Here is an 18489-nt window from a genome sequence, read left to right on the forward strand (position 1 = left end):
AGTAATTTTATTCCCTACACTAGGGAAAAATAATTGCAACCTAAATCAAGGTAAAATCAAAAATAAACTATATTAGGACAAAAGATATGCAAAACTGGCCCACTAAAATCTTTGAAACATTGTTTAAAGAAATGAGAGAAGAGAAAAATAAAAGATATACCAAGTTCATAGATGGGAAACTTGGTTTTTTATATGTTAGTACTACTTAAATGGATTCATGGACTTGATGCAATCCCATTTAAAATCTCAACAGGCTGCTTTTTATTTTTGTTAGTATAAATGGACAAGCCACTTTCAACATTTATATGGAAAGTCAAAGTGAAGTAACCTTAAAAAGAGATGAAATGATTGGAGTTGAGAATATTTATTAGTTAGAAATTCATTAACATTGATATTAAAAAGTCTTGAATCTAGTTTTAAGTCTTTCACTATAGATTTATTTTGAAAAACTACACATGAAGATAATTAAAGAAATATAAAAATGGGAGAATGAGAAAAATGTAAATATAAAGTCCAATTTTAATGATGTAAAATTCTCAGCATTTTTATGTAATTATACTCAGACACAGATCAATGGAAAGATAATTATAGTTTTACATTTACAATGTTTACCTTATTTAGGGTCTTTACCTCTTGTTGGCCAAGAGGTAAGGTTTACAACAAGTTTTGGCAGGGTCACAGTGGCTCAAAGAAACAATGGGATGCTTGGCAATGAGATGGAAAAGGGCAAGAATGAAAATAGTTCTGAGAACTAGAAACTGGATCCATGACTACAGTTAGTAATCACAGCCTGGGCATAATGCCTTTAATGGAATTGAATGAAAGGCCAACTTTCTGATCTCTTTGTTCCTGTTGTCAAGATTCAAACTACATGGGAGTGGAATCTAACTGGTCAAAAAAGATTATTTTCAAATATGGTGATGATATTTTTCTGTCCTCTCTTGTCATGCCTTGTGCATTATGACTTTGCTCTTTCCATGAAGATGTGGGATTTATCTCTTTCCTCTTGACTGCATCTGGACACAGATATGAGACTTCCTTTGATGAGTGAGACCTCACTAATTTGACACAAACAGAAACTTCTAGTAACCCTTGACATTAGGCTTACCTAATCTCTTAGGATACAGTTGGAAAGATGAGATTTTACTGTAAACAAATCAGGGCATGCATTTTGGAAAGACTACATGTAGGAGAACCAAGGTACTGAGTATGTAAGTTAGATCATCTGAGATTTGAACTGACAGATGTCTGTAGTGCAAGAGTGGTTCTAGTCAAAACCAGAATCACCAATCATCTCAGCCTGGCTCATGTTGCTAACCACAAGAATCATGACTTGTTTTTTTAAGTGCTGAGTTTTGATGTGATTCGTAATGCAGCAACAGATAGCTAATAAAATAGAGGTGGTTAGAAAGACTAAAACATGTAGAATTGGCTCTGTGCTGAAAAACTTAATGGAATAATATACAACAAACCAGTTGAAATACGACACAACCTCAGGAGTAGTGCTCTCAGTATGCTGGCATTTATCCACCCCTTTTATTATTAGATAAACATTATTGTCCTGATTTCATTTATGAGGAAACTGAGACACCGTTAATTAACTTGGCCAATGTCATAAAACTGTAAGTAGAATTAAAACTCTGTCTGTGAAACTTTACTATAAATGTTTGGCAGCAATGTGTATTTTTTCACATCAAGACATTAATTCCTGTAAAATTCCATGATAAATGAATTAGAAAAAGCATATGAAAACACAAAGAAGTTGCAGACATCAACCTCTTTTAGATTATAAACTTTACATTTATGTAGTATCTGTTACTTCCTTGGTGAAAGATGGGGACAATTACATCCTTTTTGTTATTTTTTAAATTTTTAAAATATTTTTATTTTTTATTTGAAAGTCAGAGTTACACACAGAGAGAAGGAGAGGCAGAGAGAGAGAGAGAGAGAGAGGTCTTCCATCCACTGGTTCACTCCCCAGTTGGCTACAATGGCCGGAGCTGCGCTGATCCAAAGCCAGGAGCCAGGAGCTGCTTCTGGGTCTCCCACGTGGGTGCAGGAGCCCAAGGACTTGGGCCATCTTCTACTGCTTCCCCAGGCCATAGCAGAGAGCTGGATTGGAAGTGCAGCAGCTGGGACTCGAACTGACACCCATATGGGATACTGGCACTGCAGGCAGCAGCTTTACCCACTATGCCACAGAACCGGCCTCACATAATTTTTATTTCTATCATTTCCATTTCCTCTTATTTCAAATTCCTGGTTTTGTTGTTTTTTATTTTTGATTTATACTTTTGTCCTCTATACATAATTTCTACACTTTGTCAGCTTTACCTTATTGTTTAAATTAGTGTTCACTTCTCTCTTTTAACATGGCTTCACTGTTATCTTGATCTTTATTTTGTTTTCTCCCATGGTTGGCTAAATTTCATGATCATACAGTTGCTTCCTTCCCATCCCTCAGCGCCCAGCCCCATACGACTCATCAGCTCTCTTAGGGATTGAAATATTTGCCTACAGTGTTAATAACTGATATTCAAGTTAATTGGATATAAAAATTAGAGATCCTGCATTTTTCCTTAGTTTTTATAGAAGTAACTAAATATACTCAGGGGGCTTACTGTTTCTCCTTTCTACTGCTTTAAATTCCTAGGAATTCCTTACTTTAGTAATTCTGTGTTTACCCGCCTATATTATTGTTTTAAATTATAAATTCTTAATTGTTTTAAATTATAAATTCAAAACATTTGCCATTCTATCTTTTAGTGTTTTGCATTTTATTCATTCTGTTCTCTTTTTGGAATTATGTTTCTTGGATAAGCTTTAGTTCATGTGTTCTTATTAGGATTTTTTTTTTTTTTTTTTTTTTGGTAAATAAAGTAATGTCACATAAATGAAGCATATATGGAGTGTGCTGGGGAACTCCACACCAGCAGTTGAGATTTATTCTCTGGAGAAAAGGTTGTCCAAAAATATATATATATATATATTTTTGTAAAGAATCAGTAAATGCTTTAGGCTTTGCTTTCCAGAAGAGAAACTGCTGTAGTATCACAAAATCAGCCTTAGACAAGGATATGGTTCAGTAGGTTTTATTTACAACAATGGACTGTGGGCTGTATTTTTTTTTTTATTTTTACCCTTTCTCTGTTGCACTGTTGTACACAGGAGGCTCTTAGTTAATGGTGAGTATGGCTACTGGAACTCTTAGGGTTTGACGTACCTCCTTATGAAGTATGTGGGTAATGACCTGTTCTCCAGTTGCCTTTCTGTCACAAGAGTGGATAATACTACCTTGGCAGAGGCTGTGCAGTTACTTGATATTGATCCAACTACTGTCCACGTGAACTATTGATACTCAACCTTCATGATCTTCTACCTCCCTTCTTTCCCAGACATTCCTGATTCATTTATTCTGGTATTCCTGGACGTGGCAATTGTAAAGCATTCCTGGCAATAATCAACCTCTTTTTCTTTCTATATTTAGTGTACAATTATGGCCTACTTTTATGGGTTAAGCCTTCAGGCAAGCATTCAGAATTCATAAAATTTTTGTCCTTCAAAAAAGTCATGTTTGGTGTCTAAATTGATGTCTCTAGATTTAGTTTTTACAAATCTGTTCAGAAACTCAAGATATATCTTCAGATTTGGCAATATGAATCCTGTGCACAAGAAATAATTGCCTCTGTTAAGTGGATGTAGATTCTTCCGGTAAAAACACTAACATGGGCCGGCGCCGTGGCTCAACAGGCTAATCCTCCGCCTTGCGGCGCCGGCACACCGGGTTCTAGTCCCGGTCGGGGCACCGATCCTGTCCCGGTTGCCCCTCTTCCAGGCCAGCTCTCTGCTGTGGCCAGGGAGTGCAGTGGAGGATGGCCCAAGTGCTTGGGCCCTGCACCCCATGGGAGACCAGGAGAAGCACCTGGCTCCTGCCATCGGAACAGCGCGGTGCGCCGGCCGCAGCGCGCTACCGCGGCGGCCATTAGAGGGTGAACCAACGGCAAAGGAAGACCTTTCTCTCTGTCTCTCTCTCTCTCACTGTCCACTCTGCCTGTCAAAAATAAAAAAAAATAAAAAAAAAAAAAAAAAAAAAAAAAAAAAAAAAAAAAAAACACTAACATGTACGAAAACGTTTGACAGGCAATTTTGAATACTGAGGATATGAGTGTAAGATAAACAAAATCATACTCCAGGCAACAACATTCCCCCCAGGCTTAAATGTAATTGTAAAAAAATTCATTGTTAATTGCAGTCCCTTCCCATATCGTTGTACCCCAGACAGAGCAGGAAGTTGGGAAAGAAGAAGAAATAGATTAAGAGAAGGGACCTTAAATCATTTTACTTGTAATACCATTAATTTTTTATCCTTTTTCTGTTTACAGTAGAAAAAAGATTTATTTTATTTATTTGAAAGGCAGTTTCAGAGAGAGAGAGAAGGAGAGGGAGAGACAGACACAGAGAGAGAGATCTTCCATCTGCTGGTTCACTCTTCAAATGGCCACAATGGCTGGAGCTGACCTAAACTCTGTTTGTCAGACCAAAATCTGTATTCATGTATCACTTGTTACTATGCCTACACCTTTTATCTTAATGTTAACTTGGTAAATGCAGGCTTTTAATCTGGATAATTCACGTCTCAAAACTCGTAATTTTTATGTTAGGTTGCTCCCTTTCAGCAAAGAAAAAATTAGAAAGTTCACTTATTTCAGTTTTTCATTTATTCAACTAATATTTATTGAGTTCTAGAAAAAAATAATTCAAAGTAAACAGTTACAATCCCAAACTTCATGATCTGTTTCTATATTCAAACCTCATTGGCCCTTTAAAATAATCCCTGTGGTTAGTCATTCTAGAAATTCCCTATCACTCAAAATATTTTGGGAATGCTTTTTATTTCCAGAATTTCCTTTATAGTTTCCTCTTAACCTGCACCAAAATGTGAGTGAGTTACTTGCTTATTGATACTACAGACTAAAGTATGACAGCTGTTTAATTCTGTTACTTTTTATGTAAATTTAGCAGCAGTTCTATGAAAGAATTCCATTTTTTTCTAGCATTGGATGGCAGAATTCTTAGGTTGTCGTTTCTGCAACTCCTCAATAACTTTTAAAAGAAGCACTTATTTGTTTAGTCACTTTTAAAAACAGAGAACACTACTGATCTGTAGGCAAACCTTCTTTACTTAGTCTTTGTCTGAATACAAAGGAGAATATGAAACGTATCATAAAATATGAAAAGAGAAAAAAGTCCCAAAGCGATGACAGTGTTTTTAATTCATTGTTTAAGAGAATATTCACATATTATCATTAATTATTGCCACTTGCTGCCTCTGTTTATACCATTCCTTGTCTTAGGTATGGCTTCACTCCATTTCTGCCCAACTTAAATGTCACTTTTATCCAATATTCCTGATCTTTCCTATTATAATGATGCTGGATCATTTAAATTCTGAAGTGTAATACAGTGATTTGGGATATACCTTTCTCTTTATTAGATATAAACTCCTTAAAAGCAGACCTTGTATATTTCACTGATGATTTTATCTCATAAAGTCCAATCACAATTAATATTAAATGTGTGAATGGATGAATAGATTACTGGAAAAGAATATTTATATATATATGTATTACATGCATCTATGTATATAATATTACAAGGAACAAAATAAGTGAACTATAAGAAAAATATCAAGGGAGAAAGGAAAACTACGAAAAGTCACAACATTTTAATTGTAAATGACAGAATATATGTTATGCATTGGCATATATCTGAGAACAAAATAGATTTTTGCAAGAAGGAGGAAATTAGCCAAAATAAAATCTGTTTGAAAATCATGTGTTTTCAATTCCCACAATTCTGGAAATAATACGTTCTGAAAGGCAGAGGACAATCATGCTTTATACACTATAAAAACAGTTCCCGTCATAAAAATCAACAAGAAAGGGTTTCTAATATTTTCATCATTAAATACTGTCACATTTCAACTTACAATTTTCCAGGTACCAACAGAATATTGGACATACAGATCAAGGATTCATAAGACCTTATCACCTTGAATCAAGGATTTATTTGAAATCCTCCCCATTCTTTACTTCATATCAAGTAATATTTTTAAAGAAAGAATTAACACATTTTCCACAAGGGAGTTTGTAAAAGTAATACTTCCCATACTTTCCAATGCCTAAGAATAGCAAAGTGGTAAAAAGAGAATTAGATGATGAGGTTATTGAGTCTGTCAAAGACCTTCTTTCCAATGAAGATTCAGCTGATGATGCTTTTAAGAAGAGTGAACTGATAGTCGATGTCCAAGAAGAGAAAGATACAGATGCTGAAGAAGCCTCTGAAATAGAAGATGAAAGACCAGCATGGAATAGTAAGCTACAATACATCCTGGCCCAAGTTGGATTTTCTGTAGGCTTAGGGAATGTGTGGCGATTCCCATACTTATGTCAGAAGAATGGAGGTGGTAAGTTTTTATTTATTTATTTCATGTGTGTGTGTGTGTGTGTGTGATTAATTACTATAGTAAATTGCAGTTGGTTGTCTGAAGTAGCTCTGATTGCTGTTGCCATCTCATTATTTTTGAAACTATGAATTCCATTGAAAAGCTAGAGACTCCTTTGTGGGAAGTGTGCCCAGCTCTGTTTTCAGATTAGGTTTCCAGAGGAGCAGATTGGCTTGCTACAAATACTCAGTGATTGCTTAAGGGTAACACATTTTCAGATTCTTTCTGTGGATGCTATGAACATCTTTGATTTATTGACTTGAACTTCTCTAACAAATGTTGCATCCTTTGTGCTTGTCAGTTATTCCCTTTGAAGAATGACCTAAAGCTTCTCATGTAAGACAAACTGGTGAAGGAAGACAGAATTTTCTCTCCATGACTTATTAAATCTGAGTTTTAAGTTGCCTCACTCTTCAAAAAAGCAAAAATGACATGTAATTTAGAATGATTATGGTCTTCAAATGCTGACCAGAACTCTTAGATCCCAGTAGAAGGAATGTACCCAGGTAATTAATATAATGCCAGTCATTCTTCATCCTTATCTTACATATTTAGCTTTCAATTCTGTAGTATTTTGGAATAATGTTCCATTTCAAAGAAAGTTTTAACAAAATTAAGATTCTTCATTTTAAGCAAAAGTATCTGCACTTTCTTTGATATTCTTGCTTGTGTGTTAATGCATATAATAAGAAAGGCTTAGTTAGCAAAAATTCTCCAAAACGTCTAGGAAAATTCTTTACAAAGGAAGAAATTGTTTATATATGATACTAGCTCCATAGTACATTAAAATCAAACTAATTGTTCAATTAACTAATGTTTGAATTGAAATTTTACTATCTATGTACATGAAGACTATTAAAATAAATGTGACTAGGTACTCTGTATTTCATAATTCATGAGTTTCAACACAGAAAGGTCTCAAAGAAAATTGTGGTGGTTGAGTCCAGTCTGTGGTAGTTTTATTGACTGGACAAATGTGCTTTTATTTCTAATGCAGTTGTAATCTATAAGCCTTATGTCACATGAAATGTAACAATTCATATGCAAATCATTTTAAATATACTTATTTATTTATTTGAAAGACAGAAGGATGGGGTGGGAAGGAGAGAGAGAGAGGGAGATCTTCCATTCACTGCTTCACTTCCCAAATATACATAACAGCCAGAGCTGGGCCAGGCTGAATCCAGGAGCCAAGGACTCCATCTATATCTCTTACATGGATGGCAGGAACCCAAGTACTTGGCTCATCATCCATGGCCTCCTTGGGAGGCTGGATTAGAAACAGAAGAGCTTGGACTTCAACAAGCACTTTTATATGGGATGTGGGTGTCCCAAGCTGTGACAACCTATAGTGCCACTACACTACCTTGGAAATTCTTTGTATCCTCCCAAAGATTTTTTTAAAAAAAAAGGTGTTATGGTGAAAAAATATATTTTTTTAGTTAATTCAAACAGGTACAAAGGAAGAGGTTTGTTTAAAATAGCTTATTTGACAAATATGCCTGGAAGCAAGAATCAGTACATGAACTTGGTGATGTCCTATCACTCTACTGAAATTGTGAGCTTCTCATCTATTCTGTAACATCACATATGAATTATTTATCAAATCAGCTATAAGCAACTGCACACTACTGTGCTTTTTTGTTTCTCACAAATCATTCCATTTGCCAAGAGTACCAAAAAGTGAATTCTGATTTTGAAAATTTTTACCTTGAAAACTCTCCCAGCCATACAGTTAAGGCTGTTTTGGTTGAAAAGGTTGCTTTCCATTTAGTATAATATCTGTCTTGGTAGAAAGCTCTGAAATAGATATTCCCTATTCACTACCAGGTTATTAGCAAAAATGGCTCTTCCATCATATTTTCATATATAAAAAATCAATTTACTCTTCCTATAATTGGTTCCTCTCTTCTAGCTACCAATACAGCATTATTTGCATGTGTTATAAAATATCAGTGGATTTTATTATTTCAGGATGCCATTAGAGTACCAAATATTTTACTAATGAACTTGAAATGTAGCATTGATTTTTCTAGGTATCTGAGGATTATCCTCCAGCTGTTTAGCTGAACAGTTTCAGGCTACCGAGGTCCTATTCTGTAATCATTTGAAGCACTTTTTGGATAATAGATAAACCAATATAAGTTGGCTTGTCTGACTTCTCACAACTTAACTCACTTCTTCAGGCTCCATTCCCACACCTGTGAAATGTGGGGGGAGGTTGTAGTGATTATATTTCCCTTGCTGGATTCTTTATCATATATAAATGAATGACTGTATATAATGTGCTTAGAAATATATCTGTTAAATAGTAAATGCTACTATAGTAAATATTATATTTTGTCTATGGTTTTTAAATATGAGGACTAATGTTAGAATAATTTGAGGTAGAAGAAAAGCCAGGTATCTAATAGCATGTCATATACACATAATTGCAGAAAGAATCCCAATAAATCCAGTGTTAACTCTCTCTCCCCCCACCATCTTTATTCTTATTCACAGTCATTCACATGCATATACACCCACTCAAAATCTAAAATTTGTTGCAAGTGTTAAAATTTTTTCTTTCAGTCCTTTGGGAAGCACTTTCATGTCAGCAGTCCCTGAACACTGCAATCATTTTGGGAATAAAATCTTAATAACTTGTATTGTTTTGCAAGCTCATATATTCATGCTGCATGATGCATGCTGCTTTGTGAAAACAACTAAAGTGGGCCATCGCCACGCCAAGGCTCACTAGGCTAATCCTCCGCCTTGCGGCGCCGGCACACCGGGTTCTAGTCCCGGTTGGGGCGCCTGATTCTATCCCAGTTGCCCCTCTTTCAGTCTAGCTCTCTGCTGTGGCCCAGGAAGGCAATGGAGGATGGCCCAAGTGCTTGGGCCCTGCACCTGCTTGAGAGACCAGGAGGAAGCACCTGGCTCCTGGCTTCAGATCGGTGCAGCGTGCCAGCCTTAGCGGCCATTTGGGGGGTGAACCAATGGAAGGAAGACCTTTCTCTCTGTCTCTCTCTCACTAACTCTGCCTGTCAAAAAAATTAATAAATAAAAAAAATTTAAAAAAAACAACAACTAAAGTCTGATCCTTTATAACATGGTAGATTATGTACAAACCACTATTTTAAAGTCCTTAAATAATCATTGTTATCATGCATATATGTATAGATAATTGAGAGAAATAATTTGAGAAACTAAACTGTATTACCATTTACTAATCACTAGTCTTATGTCTTTATCTGCGATTTAGATGAAAAAAAAATTTGTTTTTAACTATGGAAACATTACCACACAGATGATAATATGCACATTTTTAATCAGACATTTAATGTTTTAGTTTCTCAATCACTCTCACACCCCTTCTTAGAATTTTAAAAAATAAAACAAAAATTTCCCTCCTGGAGTGTACTTTATTATGTATTAAATACAGGAAAAAAGACCTTTTTTTCTGGTAGAAGATATTTTACCTTTTTATTTTTTTCTGTTTAGGTCCACGCTGTTCTTTTAATTTCAGAAAAAAAGAGTCACTTTTAATTTCATAAAACTCATTCTCACTTATCAGACTTGGGATGAAGGATTTAAATGGATTAGGTAACACAATAAAGGACTTCATAAACCATATATGAATGAAATTTCTAGGGTTTTTCAGAACCTAATCCAGAACAGAATTCATTTTAAAGAATCAGTTATTTTCATGGAAAATGCAGCTGTCTTACCTTTTCAATAAAATGAAAAATTTCATCAATATATTTATCAAAATTAATTTTATCAAAAACTCTTTCAGCAAGTTTAAGTTTCAAAATCTTAAATGTATAAAGTAATGAAATGGCATTTTATATAAATTTCCTCTGCACATTACATTGAATCTCAAATAGGGTCTTTCATGAAATGATCAGTTACTGAATTCTTTATTGTGACTACTGAAAATATAATCTATTTTATTTGTTTTTCTCTCTGCAGGTGCATATCTTTTACCATACTTAATACTACTCCTGGTAATAGGTATTCCCCTTTTTTTCCTGGAACTTTCTGTGGGTCAGAGAATCCGACGAGGAAGCATTGGTGTATGGAATTACATAAGCCCAAAACTGGGTGGGATTGGATTTGCAAGTTGTGTAGTAAGTTTCCCATTGTGGTGTATACTATTATCTTTACAAGGCTTGCAATTGTAAAATTGACATTTAAGTAGATTTTCACTCAGCATGTGCTTTTTTGCAACTTAGTCATGTTTTTAAAAACGCTACTGGAGTACGTATTAGCACACAAAATAAGTTGTAAATATTGCTGTAATTTAGTATTGTTAATGCATGTTCTGAGGTCTGTAAGAGGGATTGTTTTTAGAGACGACCATGTGTTTCACATAAAAAGGAAAGAGGAGGATTTTCAAAATGTTAAATGAAAATTTGTGCATTTGATCTCACCATTTTAAAGAAAGAGGCATGAAGGATTTCATGTTAATTGTATTGTTTTATTTTGCAGGTGTGTTATTTTGTGGCTCTCTACTACAATGTCATCATTGGCTGGAGTTTGTTTTATTTTTCTCAGTCTTTTCAGCAACCTCTACCTTGGGATCAGTGTCCTTTGGTGAAAAATGCTTCTCACACTTGTAAGACATGTGCTGAGTAATGTTTTTGTATTTAAAGATTATAAAATTACTGAAGGCACAAACTTCAAAATTTTTTTGTTTAATGAAGGAAAATTTTCAAAATCATCATAACGGACTCTCCTCACTTTTAGGACTCATACACTTTGAGCAAATTTTGGCATCATCTAATTTTACCAGTTCTTTCCAGGTTATTTTACTATGCCCTATGACAAAATAGCCAAATTCTCTAAGTCTTAAATTGCTAACTTAGACAGTCTTTTATTTTGTACTCTCTAACTGATGTTTTACATTTTCTTTAACATCCACAGAAATGGAACCAAAGAAAATAATTTAAATTGAAATAACTGCTTTTATACCTTAGCCTGTTGTTTTGTAGTCCCCCATTGTTTTTTAAATACTGTGATATAAAGGGAGAATGAATCCTTGTAGGAGCAGCACCCAGTAAGTAAAGCATTTAACTCAATTATGGAGTTCAAAATTTTCTAGTAACCACATTTAGGAAAAGTTGCAAAGAAAGAAATAAAATATTTAATTTAACATATCCAAACATCATAATTTCAACATATAATTAATATAAACATTACTAATATAACAGTTTACATTATTTTTCTTATATTCACTCTGAAATCCAGTTCCAGTTTAATGTTTGGGACAATGAATTTGTATTACTAATGCAATTGATTTGTAATTGCATTAGTAAACCCACATATTCTTTCTTCAAAAATAAGTAATAAGAAATACCAAAGAGGATACATATCTATTGGTTTTTCAAATTTTTGGACAGTTGAATTTTTTATTCTTCATTTTGAGTTTAAATACTGCTGTATAATAGTATTTCCTTTCTTGAAAACGTTAATAATTCACTTATAAGCTTACTGGGGAAAAACTGTCTCATTTCCCTTTATTACTTGACACAATTGTGTCATCTTTCTTCCTACAGTTGTAGAGCCAGAATGTGAAAAAAGTTCCGCTACCACCTATTACTGGTACAGAGAAGCACTGAATATTTCCAGTTCCATTTCTGAAAGTGGAGGCCTGAACTGGAAGATGACCATCTGTTTGCTGGCTGCGTGGGTCATGGTTTGCTTGGCCATGATCAAAGGCATTCAGTCTTCTGGAAAAGTTAGTATGGTTAGAGCCCTTCCTGATTCTGCTGATCACCACTCCTAGGCACCACACCCCCCCTTAAGCTCTGTTACAGATCTCTGCATGTAAATAGAATGTTAACACCTCATTGTAGGTAGTTCAGTAAAGGCTGGTAAGGAAGCCATGTTTTAAAAATGTGTTTAGGATAAGGAAATAATATAAAGATTCAGTGTGTTTTAGTGATATCTAAGATCATTTATAACCTTTCCTGTCATTTATAATCTTTTCCTATTTCAACAAATCTTTAATTTTTTTGTCAACACTTAAAAGTCCTCTTTTTGCTATTCAATGAGTTCAAATCATGGAAATTGGTTAAAGTGGCAAAATGAAGAATGCATGTATTCTGTTTGTTTTATACTATTATTCTCTTTCACACTTAGTGTTCTAAAGGAATAGTTGCATAAAGAATTCTAAAATAGTGTAGTGTTGAGTATTTCTTAAAGCTCTGAACATCCTTAGGTAGTTATGACAATCCTAACAAAGAATCTGGAGGAATGTAAAAGACTCAAGAGCATGCCAGCATGGCACACTGAAGATGTAAAAAGGCTGCCATTGAAAAAGATGTGAGGTGATTCCTACCTACACTGATTTATTATGCTTTGAAGGATGCATTAGGAAAGTGCTTGCTATTCACTAATTTGCTTTCATATTGCCTTTTTCCTCCATTATCACTGCTGTTGCTTTTGAGGTCTTTATGTCTGTTAGTTGAACCATAACAAGAATTTATTGTTGACTTTTCTCTCTGTCTCTGCCCCTTAACAGTCCGTCTCTACTATTTTTCTAGCCAAAGCATAGCTCTGATCCTATATTTTTCAGGCTAAGTCTCTACCTACATACATATAGTAGTAGGCATGAGAATGGTAGTAATAGTTATATTAATAAATGATAGAGGTAGATATGTTTCTGACGATGATTATAGCAAGAACAATTACAGGCTGATATTTAATACTTATTATTTTGCACCATACACTGTGATACATACTTTATATATTTTATCTCATTTAATTCTTTTTTTTTAAAATGATTTATTTGGGGTTATTTGACAGGTAGAGTTACAGAAAGAGAGGGAGACAGAGATTAAGAGAGAGAGCTCTTCCACCCTCTGGTTCACTCCCCAAATGGCCACACTGGCTGGGACTGGGCCAGGCTGAAGCCAGAAGCCTAGAATCCCATCCAGGTCTGGCACCTGGGTGGAAGAGGCCCAAGCACTTCCATTGCTTTCCCAAGGGCTTTAGCAGGGAACTGTATTGGTAGTGCAACAGCTGGGGTGACCTGCTGTGCCACAACATTGGCCCCTATCACATTTAATTCTAAAATAACACTAAGAAGCAATTGCTACTTTCAGATTTGTTTTACAGATTAAAAAAAAAAAAAAAACAGGCTTGAGAAATCAGGTAACTTCACAAAAATTTCAAGACTAGTAAGTCCTAATACTTGGAGTGAAATATAGGTCTATCTGAATCTAGAGCCATGTTCTTCAATTTAAATATCACAATGTTTCTCACTTTCATATTTGTTGCTACCAACTGATAGACTCTTTCATGAAAGACCTCTGTATTATTCTTTGCTTTCTGATACTTTCTAATTTAATTAGAATATTTGATGATTTGTTTGAGTGGCAAATCATAGCTAATTTTATATTTACCCTCCTGGTAGAAATTCTATATAGTACTTGGGCCCCTGTTTTCCACATGGGAGACCCAGATGGAGTTCCTGGCTCCTGTCTTTGGTCTGACCCAGCCCTGGTCATTGTGGCCATTTGGGGAATGGACCAGTGGATGGAATTTCTGTCTTTTCCTCTCTTGTCACTCTGCCTTTCAAATAAATAAATAAATCTAAGAATATTGTCTAAAATTACATTTAGACTATCATATAAAGTGTATAGGAAACATAGGTGAATTTTGTTTGTACACTTAGGACCATCTACCAAAATATAATTTTTCTGCACATATTCCAATTCCAAAAAAAAATCTGAAATCCAAAACACTTTGTGTTCCAAGTATTTTGCTTAAGGGATGTTCAACTTGTACTACTCTGCTGTTATTATTACCACTATGCTAAGTACATCACATACATTTCTACTGGCCAGATGGTTTACATGTTTTTATACTCATTTTACAGCGAAGCTGACAAGCTTAGGAAGAATAAATAATTGGCCAGAATTAAGCAACTGCTAAATAACAGAGCAAAATGTAGGCTATAAAATTTCTAAAAGATTGAGTCTTTTTTTGCAGGTATTTTTATAATAAACATTTTAATTTGTAAGAAAAATAAGGAATTATATTTTCTATTTTTAAATAATTCATTAAAATGAAAATACATAGCATTTAGTTGATTAATAATTAATCTCTCTGCTTAATCTATTTTTCTTTCTTTTTTTAATTTATATATATATATATATATATTTTATTTTTGACAGGCAGAGTGGACAGTGAGAGAGAGAGAGAGACAGAGAGAAAGGTCTTCCTTTGCCGTTGGTTCACCCTCTAATGGCCGCCGCGGTAGTGCGCTGCGGCCGGCGCACCGCGCTGTAGAGAGAGACAGATGTAGAGAGACAGAGATAGAGAGAGAGGTCTTCCATCCACAGTTTCAATCCCCAGATGACTACAACAAAGCCAGCAGCCAGGAGCTTCCTCCAGGTCTCCCACATGGTTGCAGGGACACCAGCACTTGGGCCATTCTCTGCTGCTTTCTCAGGTGTATTAGCAGGGAGGTGGATTAGAAGTGGAGCAGCTAGGATGTGAACTAGTGCCCATATGGGATGCTGGCTTTGCAGGTGATGGCTTTACCTGGTACACCACAATGCCACACCCAATGTATTTTTCAAACGTGTTTTATTTCTCAAAAGCCAATGGGACTTAAACATCATACAAAGGAATGTGTTTCATATTTATTTTCCCATTCTAAAAATGTGTATTTCTTGGACAATATAATGGCTATGCATTCATGAAGTTATTTATTTAACAAATATTTATTAAATACTTATTATATCTCAGTCACTGATCTAATTCTGGAAATATAGCAACTAGCTTTATGATTTGCACAATGCCTTGTCTGTTTTGTTTTTCAACAGAAATCAAATGTACTGACAGGTGTCCTAAAATATCACTAATCTCACTTATTTTTCAAGTGAAAATGAAGGCTACATATTTATATTCTGGAGAGGTTGATTATGCTTTTCCAATTAAAATAATACCTTCAAAGTTTACATGTATGTTTTGCTTCATAATTTTATTTTTATACTCTCTATAATTTCAAATTAAGCATGAAGAGAAGAAAAGATTCATCTTGTACTTACATTTTTCCAAGCAGAACAACTCCAACACATTCTTAACATGTTCTTTTCCCCATGTCCTACAACCAACTTCTTGCCAAGTCCAGCTGATTCTACCACAGGAATCTCACATCTGTTCCCTTGTTTCCATTCTTGGTGATCTGTCACCTGTTTCCATGACAATAGTTTCCTCTTGTATCTTGCCTTCTGACTATCTCTGTCATTTCTCCCATGCATCCCAGATATCCATCATCTACTCTACTTCCACAGTGATCTTTCCAAAGATCTGATGGTGTTACTGAAAAGATACACATCTTTGAATGTTCTACTGTTTGCCTATCACTGCCCACAGATCCTTCAGCATCTGCAATCAACTGGCATTTCATGCTTCATCTCCCACAAGCTGCACAAACTATATGTAAAACTCACATGAGTACTCAGCAGTCTGAATTTTGCATAGGCTCTCTTTCGTGCTTGCCTAAAATGTTCTCTCTCAAATTTCTAGCAAACAACTCTTCAACCATCAAACTCTAGTTCAAATGTTACCTCCTATGTGAAATCTTTCAAATCCAGGACAATTTAAATGGCTGCCTCTATGCTATTATGTACTTTCTACGTGCTTCTATTACTGACTTAAATTGTAATTATCCATCTCACTCATTAAACTATGAATTCCATGATGGCAAGACTGTGTCATATTATTCTTGGCACACTCTAAAACATTGTGTATTGAGAGAGGATTTATGGGAAGTTAAATTTTTTTTAAGAACTCATTTTCTAAAAGAAATTTAATTATGTAGTATTTTAAAACTATATACTAATTATATAATCAGCCTTATTTCAACTCTGGCTTATAAATTCAACAAGCATATGAGTTCTTAAATACACTGATGTGGATTCTGTGATAAGACTCTAATTTAGCTTTATAAGGAAGGGCAGAAACATTCCAAGCACATAATATGGAGAAAAACCAGTCACAATTTTAAACATGTGAATGGAATTAAGATCACAACTTCAATTTCATTCTTCTATGACCAGATGAAAATACAAAATATCCAAACATTAAATGCCCAGATTTAAAAGGATGTATGAGGGTACTTTTTAAAAATTCGTGGCAAATGGAATTAAAACTTAATATACATATTCCACAAATATTTTGAAGTACCCTATTGTCTTAAGTTGGCACTTTATGGAGACATTTATTTTTTAAATTTTAATTTACTTGACAGGCAGAGAGACAGACATCTGAAGAGCACACATATTCTCTGATTCACTCCCAATGCCTGCAATAGCCAGGCAGAAGCCAGGCACCAGGAATGCAACACGGATCTCCCAAGTGGGTTATCACTGCTGCCTCCCACTTGCATCAGCAAGAAGCTGGTGTTAGGAGCTGGATCTGGGCATCAAACCCACGTACTCTGGATGTGGTATATGGGCATCTAACTGTTGAGCTAAATGCCCACTTTCCGTGTTGTTTTTAAATATAAGTTCTTTGGACTTAATCGTATGTCTTTAATTTTAGCATACCAAAAGAATCAGCTTAAAGTAGACTGAATCCAACTTATATACACCCCAAACACTTTCTCCTTACCATCGCTTATTTTATGATTTGCTGTCTAAAATTATTTTATGAATTCGCTTATTGTTTGCCTTCTTCTGCCACTAGAGTGAAAACTGTGAGGACAGACACATCATCTGCCTTGAAGCTTTAATATTTGCAAAGGAGAATCATAAAATAAGAGAGCTGTAATTCAAGTGAGATAAAAGTACCTCACAAATTTAAAGAATGCTAAATGTTGGGCTGGTGTAGTGGCACAGTGGGTTAGGTCCCCACTTGGGACATTAGCATCCCTTATTGGAGTGCTGGTTCAGGTCTTGGATCCTTGGCTTCTGATCCTGGTTCCTGCTAAAACATCCTGGAAAGCAGCAGGTGATGGCTTAAGTTCTTGGTTCCCTGCCACCCTTGTGAGAGACCTGGATGGATTTGCAGACTCCTGAGCCAGTGAAGGCTGTGTGCACGTTAGGGGACTGAACCAGCAGATGGAAGATCTCTTTCTGTCTCTCTCTTTCTTCATGTATGTTTCTCTTCTCTCTCTCTCTCTCTCTTGCTTTGCCTTTCAAGCAGATGAAAATAAACTGTCTTGTTTTCCAGTGTAGGGGACTAATAAATATAAATAATTCCAACAGTGCTAAGTGATGTTAAAACAAGCAAAATCAAGGTGATATCACTGAAGGTTGCTGGGGTGGGTGGGGATCAGAGGCAGTGGAGAAAACAGGATGGAAAAAAGTATAGCCTTGTATTGGATGGTCAGTGAGAACCTTCGGGAGATGACGACGAAGATGAGAATCACGTACAGAAGAGGGAGATGAGAGGACCCATCCTTTCTCTGCCCCCAAGGCTGACTGGGCTAGGCATCCTCACAAGATAGCTAGAGCTTGAAGGGCTGGAGATCAGCAAGGAACCGGGGTGGGGTGGGGGTGGGGTGATTTGGAGGACATTTAGGCAGGCACTCTGGTTAAGGCTCTGCAGGTCAGAGGAAGGAATTAGCATCTTATTCCAATGGTATTAAGACACTCCTGGAGTGTTTTAAGCAGGGTATGATATAACCTTAGTAGTAGTATGGAAACCCAGTTAGGAGAGGTTATTTATTTATTTTTAATTATTAGAGAGGCTTTTCAACTGCTGGTTGATTCCCCAAATATGGCAAGGTCTGGGGCTGGGGCCACAGCTGGGACCTGGGTCCTCAATTCAAGCTTCCATGGAGGTAGCAGGAGCTGAATTGAGCTATCCCTCCTGCGTCCCAGGGTATGCATTAGCTGGAAGCTGGAATCAGGAGCCAGAGCTAGGAATGTTAAATTCAGCTGCCCATTAGGCTTATTCTTGCCCCAGGAGAACATTATCTGTTACTTGTAGATGTTTGATTTAGCAATCAGATGAATGGTGGGGTCCATTTTCTGAAATGG

General features: G+C 35.6%; 1 protein-coding gene across 1 annotated transcript in view; it reads left to right on the forward strand.

Moving 5' to 3' along the window:
• The window catches only part of SLC6A15 (solute carrier family 6 member 15), a 46704-nt gene that overhangs the window by 12164 nt on the left and 16051 nt on the right, over window positions 1-18489 (forward strand). The window contains exons 2-5 of the mRNA XM_062202048.1: window positions 6000-6466; window positions 10460-10617; window positions 10979-11105; window positions 12046-12227. Of these exons, the coding sequence (XP_062058032.1) occupies window positions 6178-6466; window positions 10460-10617; window positions 10979-11105; window positions 12046-12227 (756 nt within the window). The 5' untranslated portion in view covers window positions 6000-6177. The remainder of the gene's footprint in view (window positions 1-5999; window positions 6467-10459; window positions 10618-10978; window positions 11106-12045; window positions 12228-18489) is intronic.

Source organism: Lepus europaeus, chromosome 10, assembly GCF_033115175.1.
Source record: "Lepus europaeus isolate LE1 chromosome 10, mLepTim1.pri, whole genome shotgun sequence".
Lineage (NCBI taxonomy): Eukaryota > Metazoa > Chordata > Mammalia > Lagomorpha > Leporidae > Lepus > Lepus europaeus.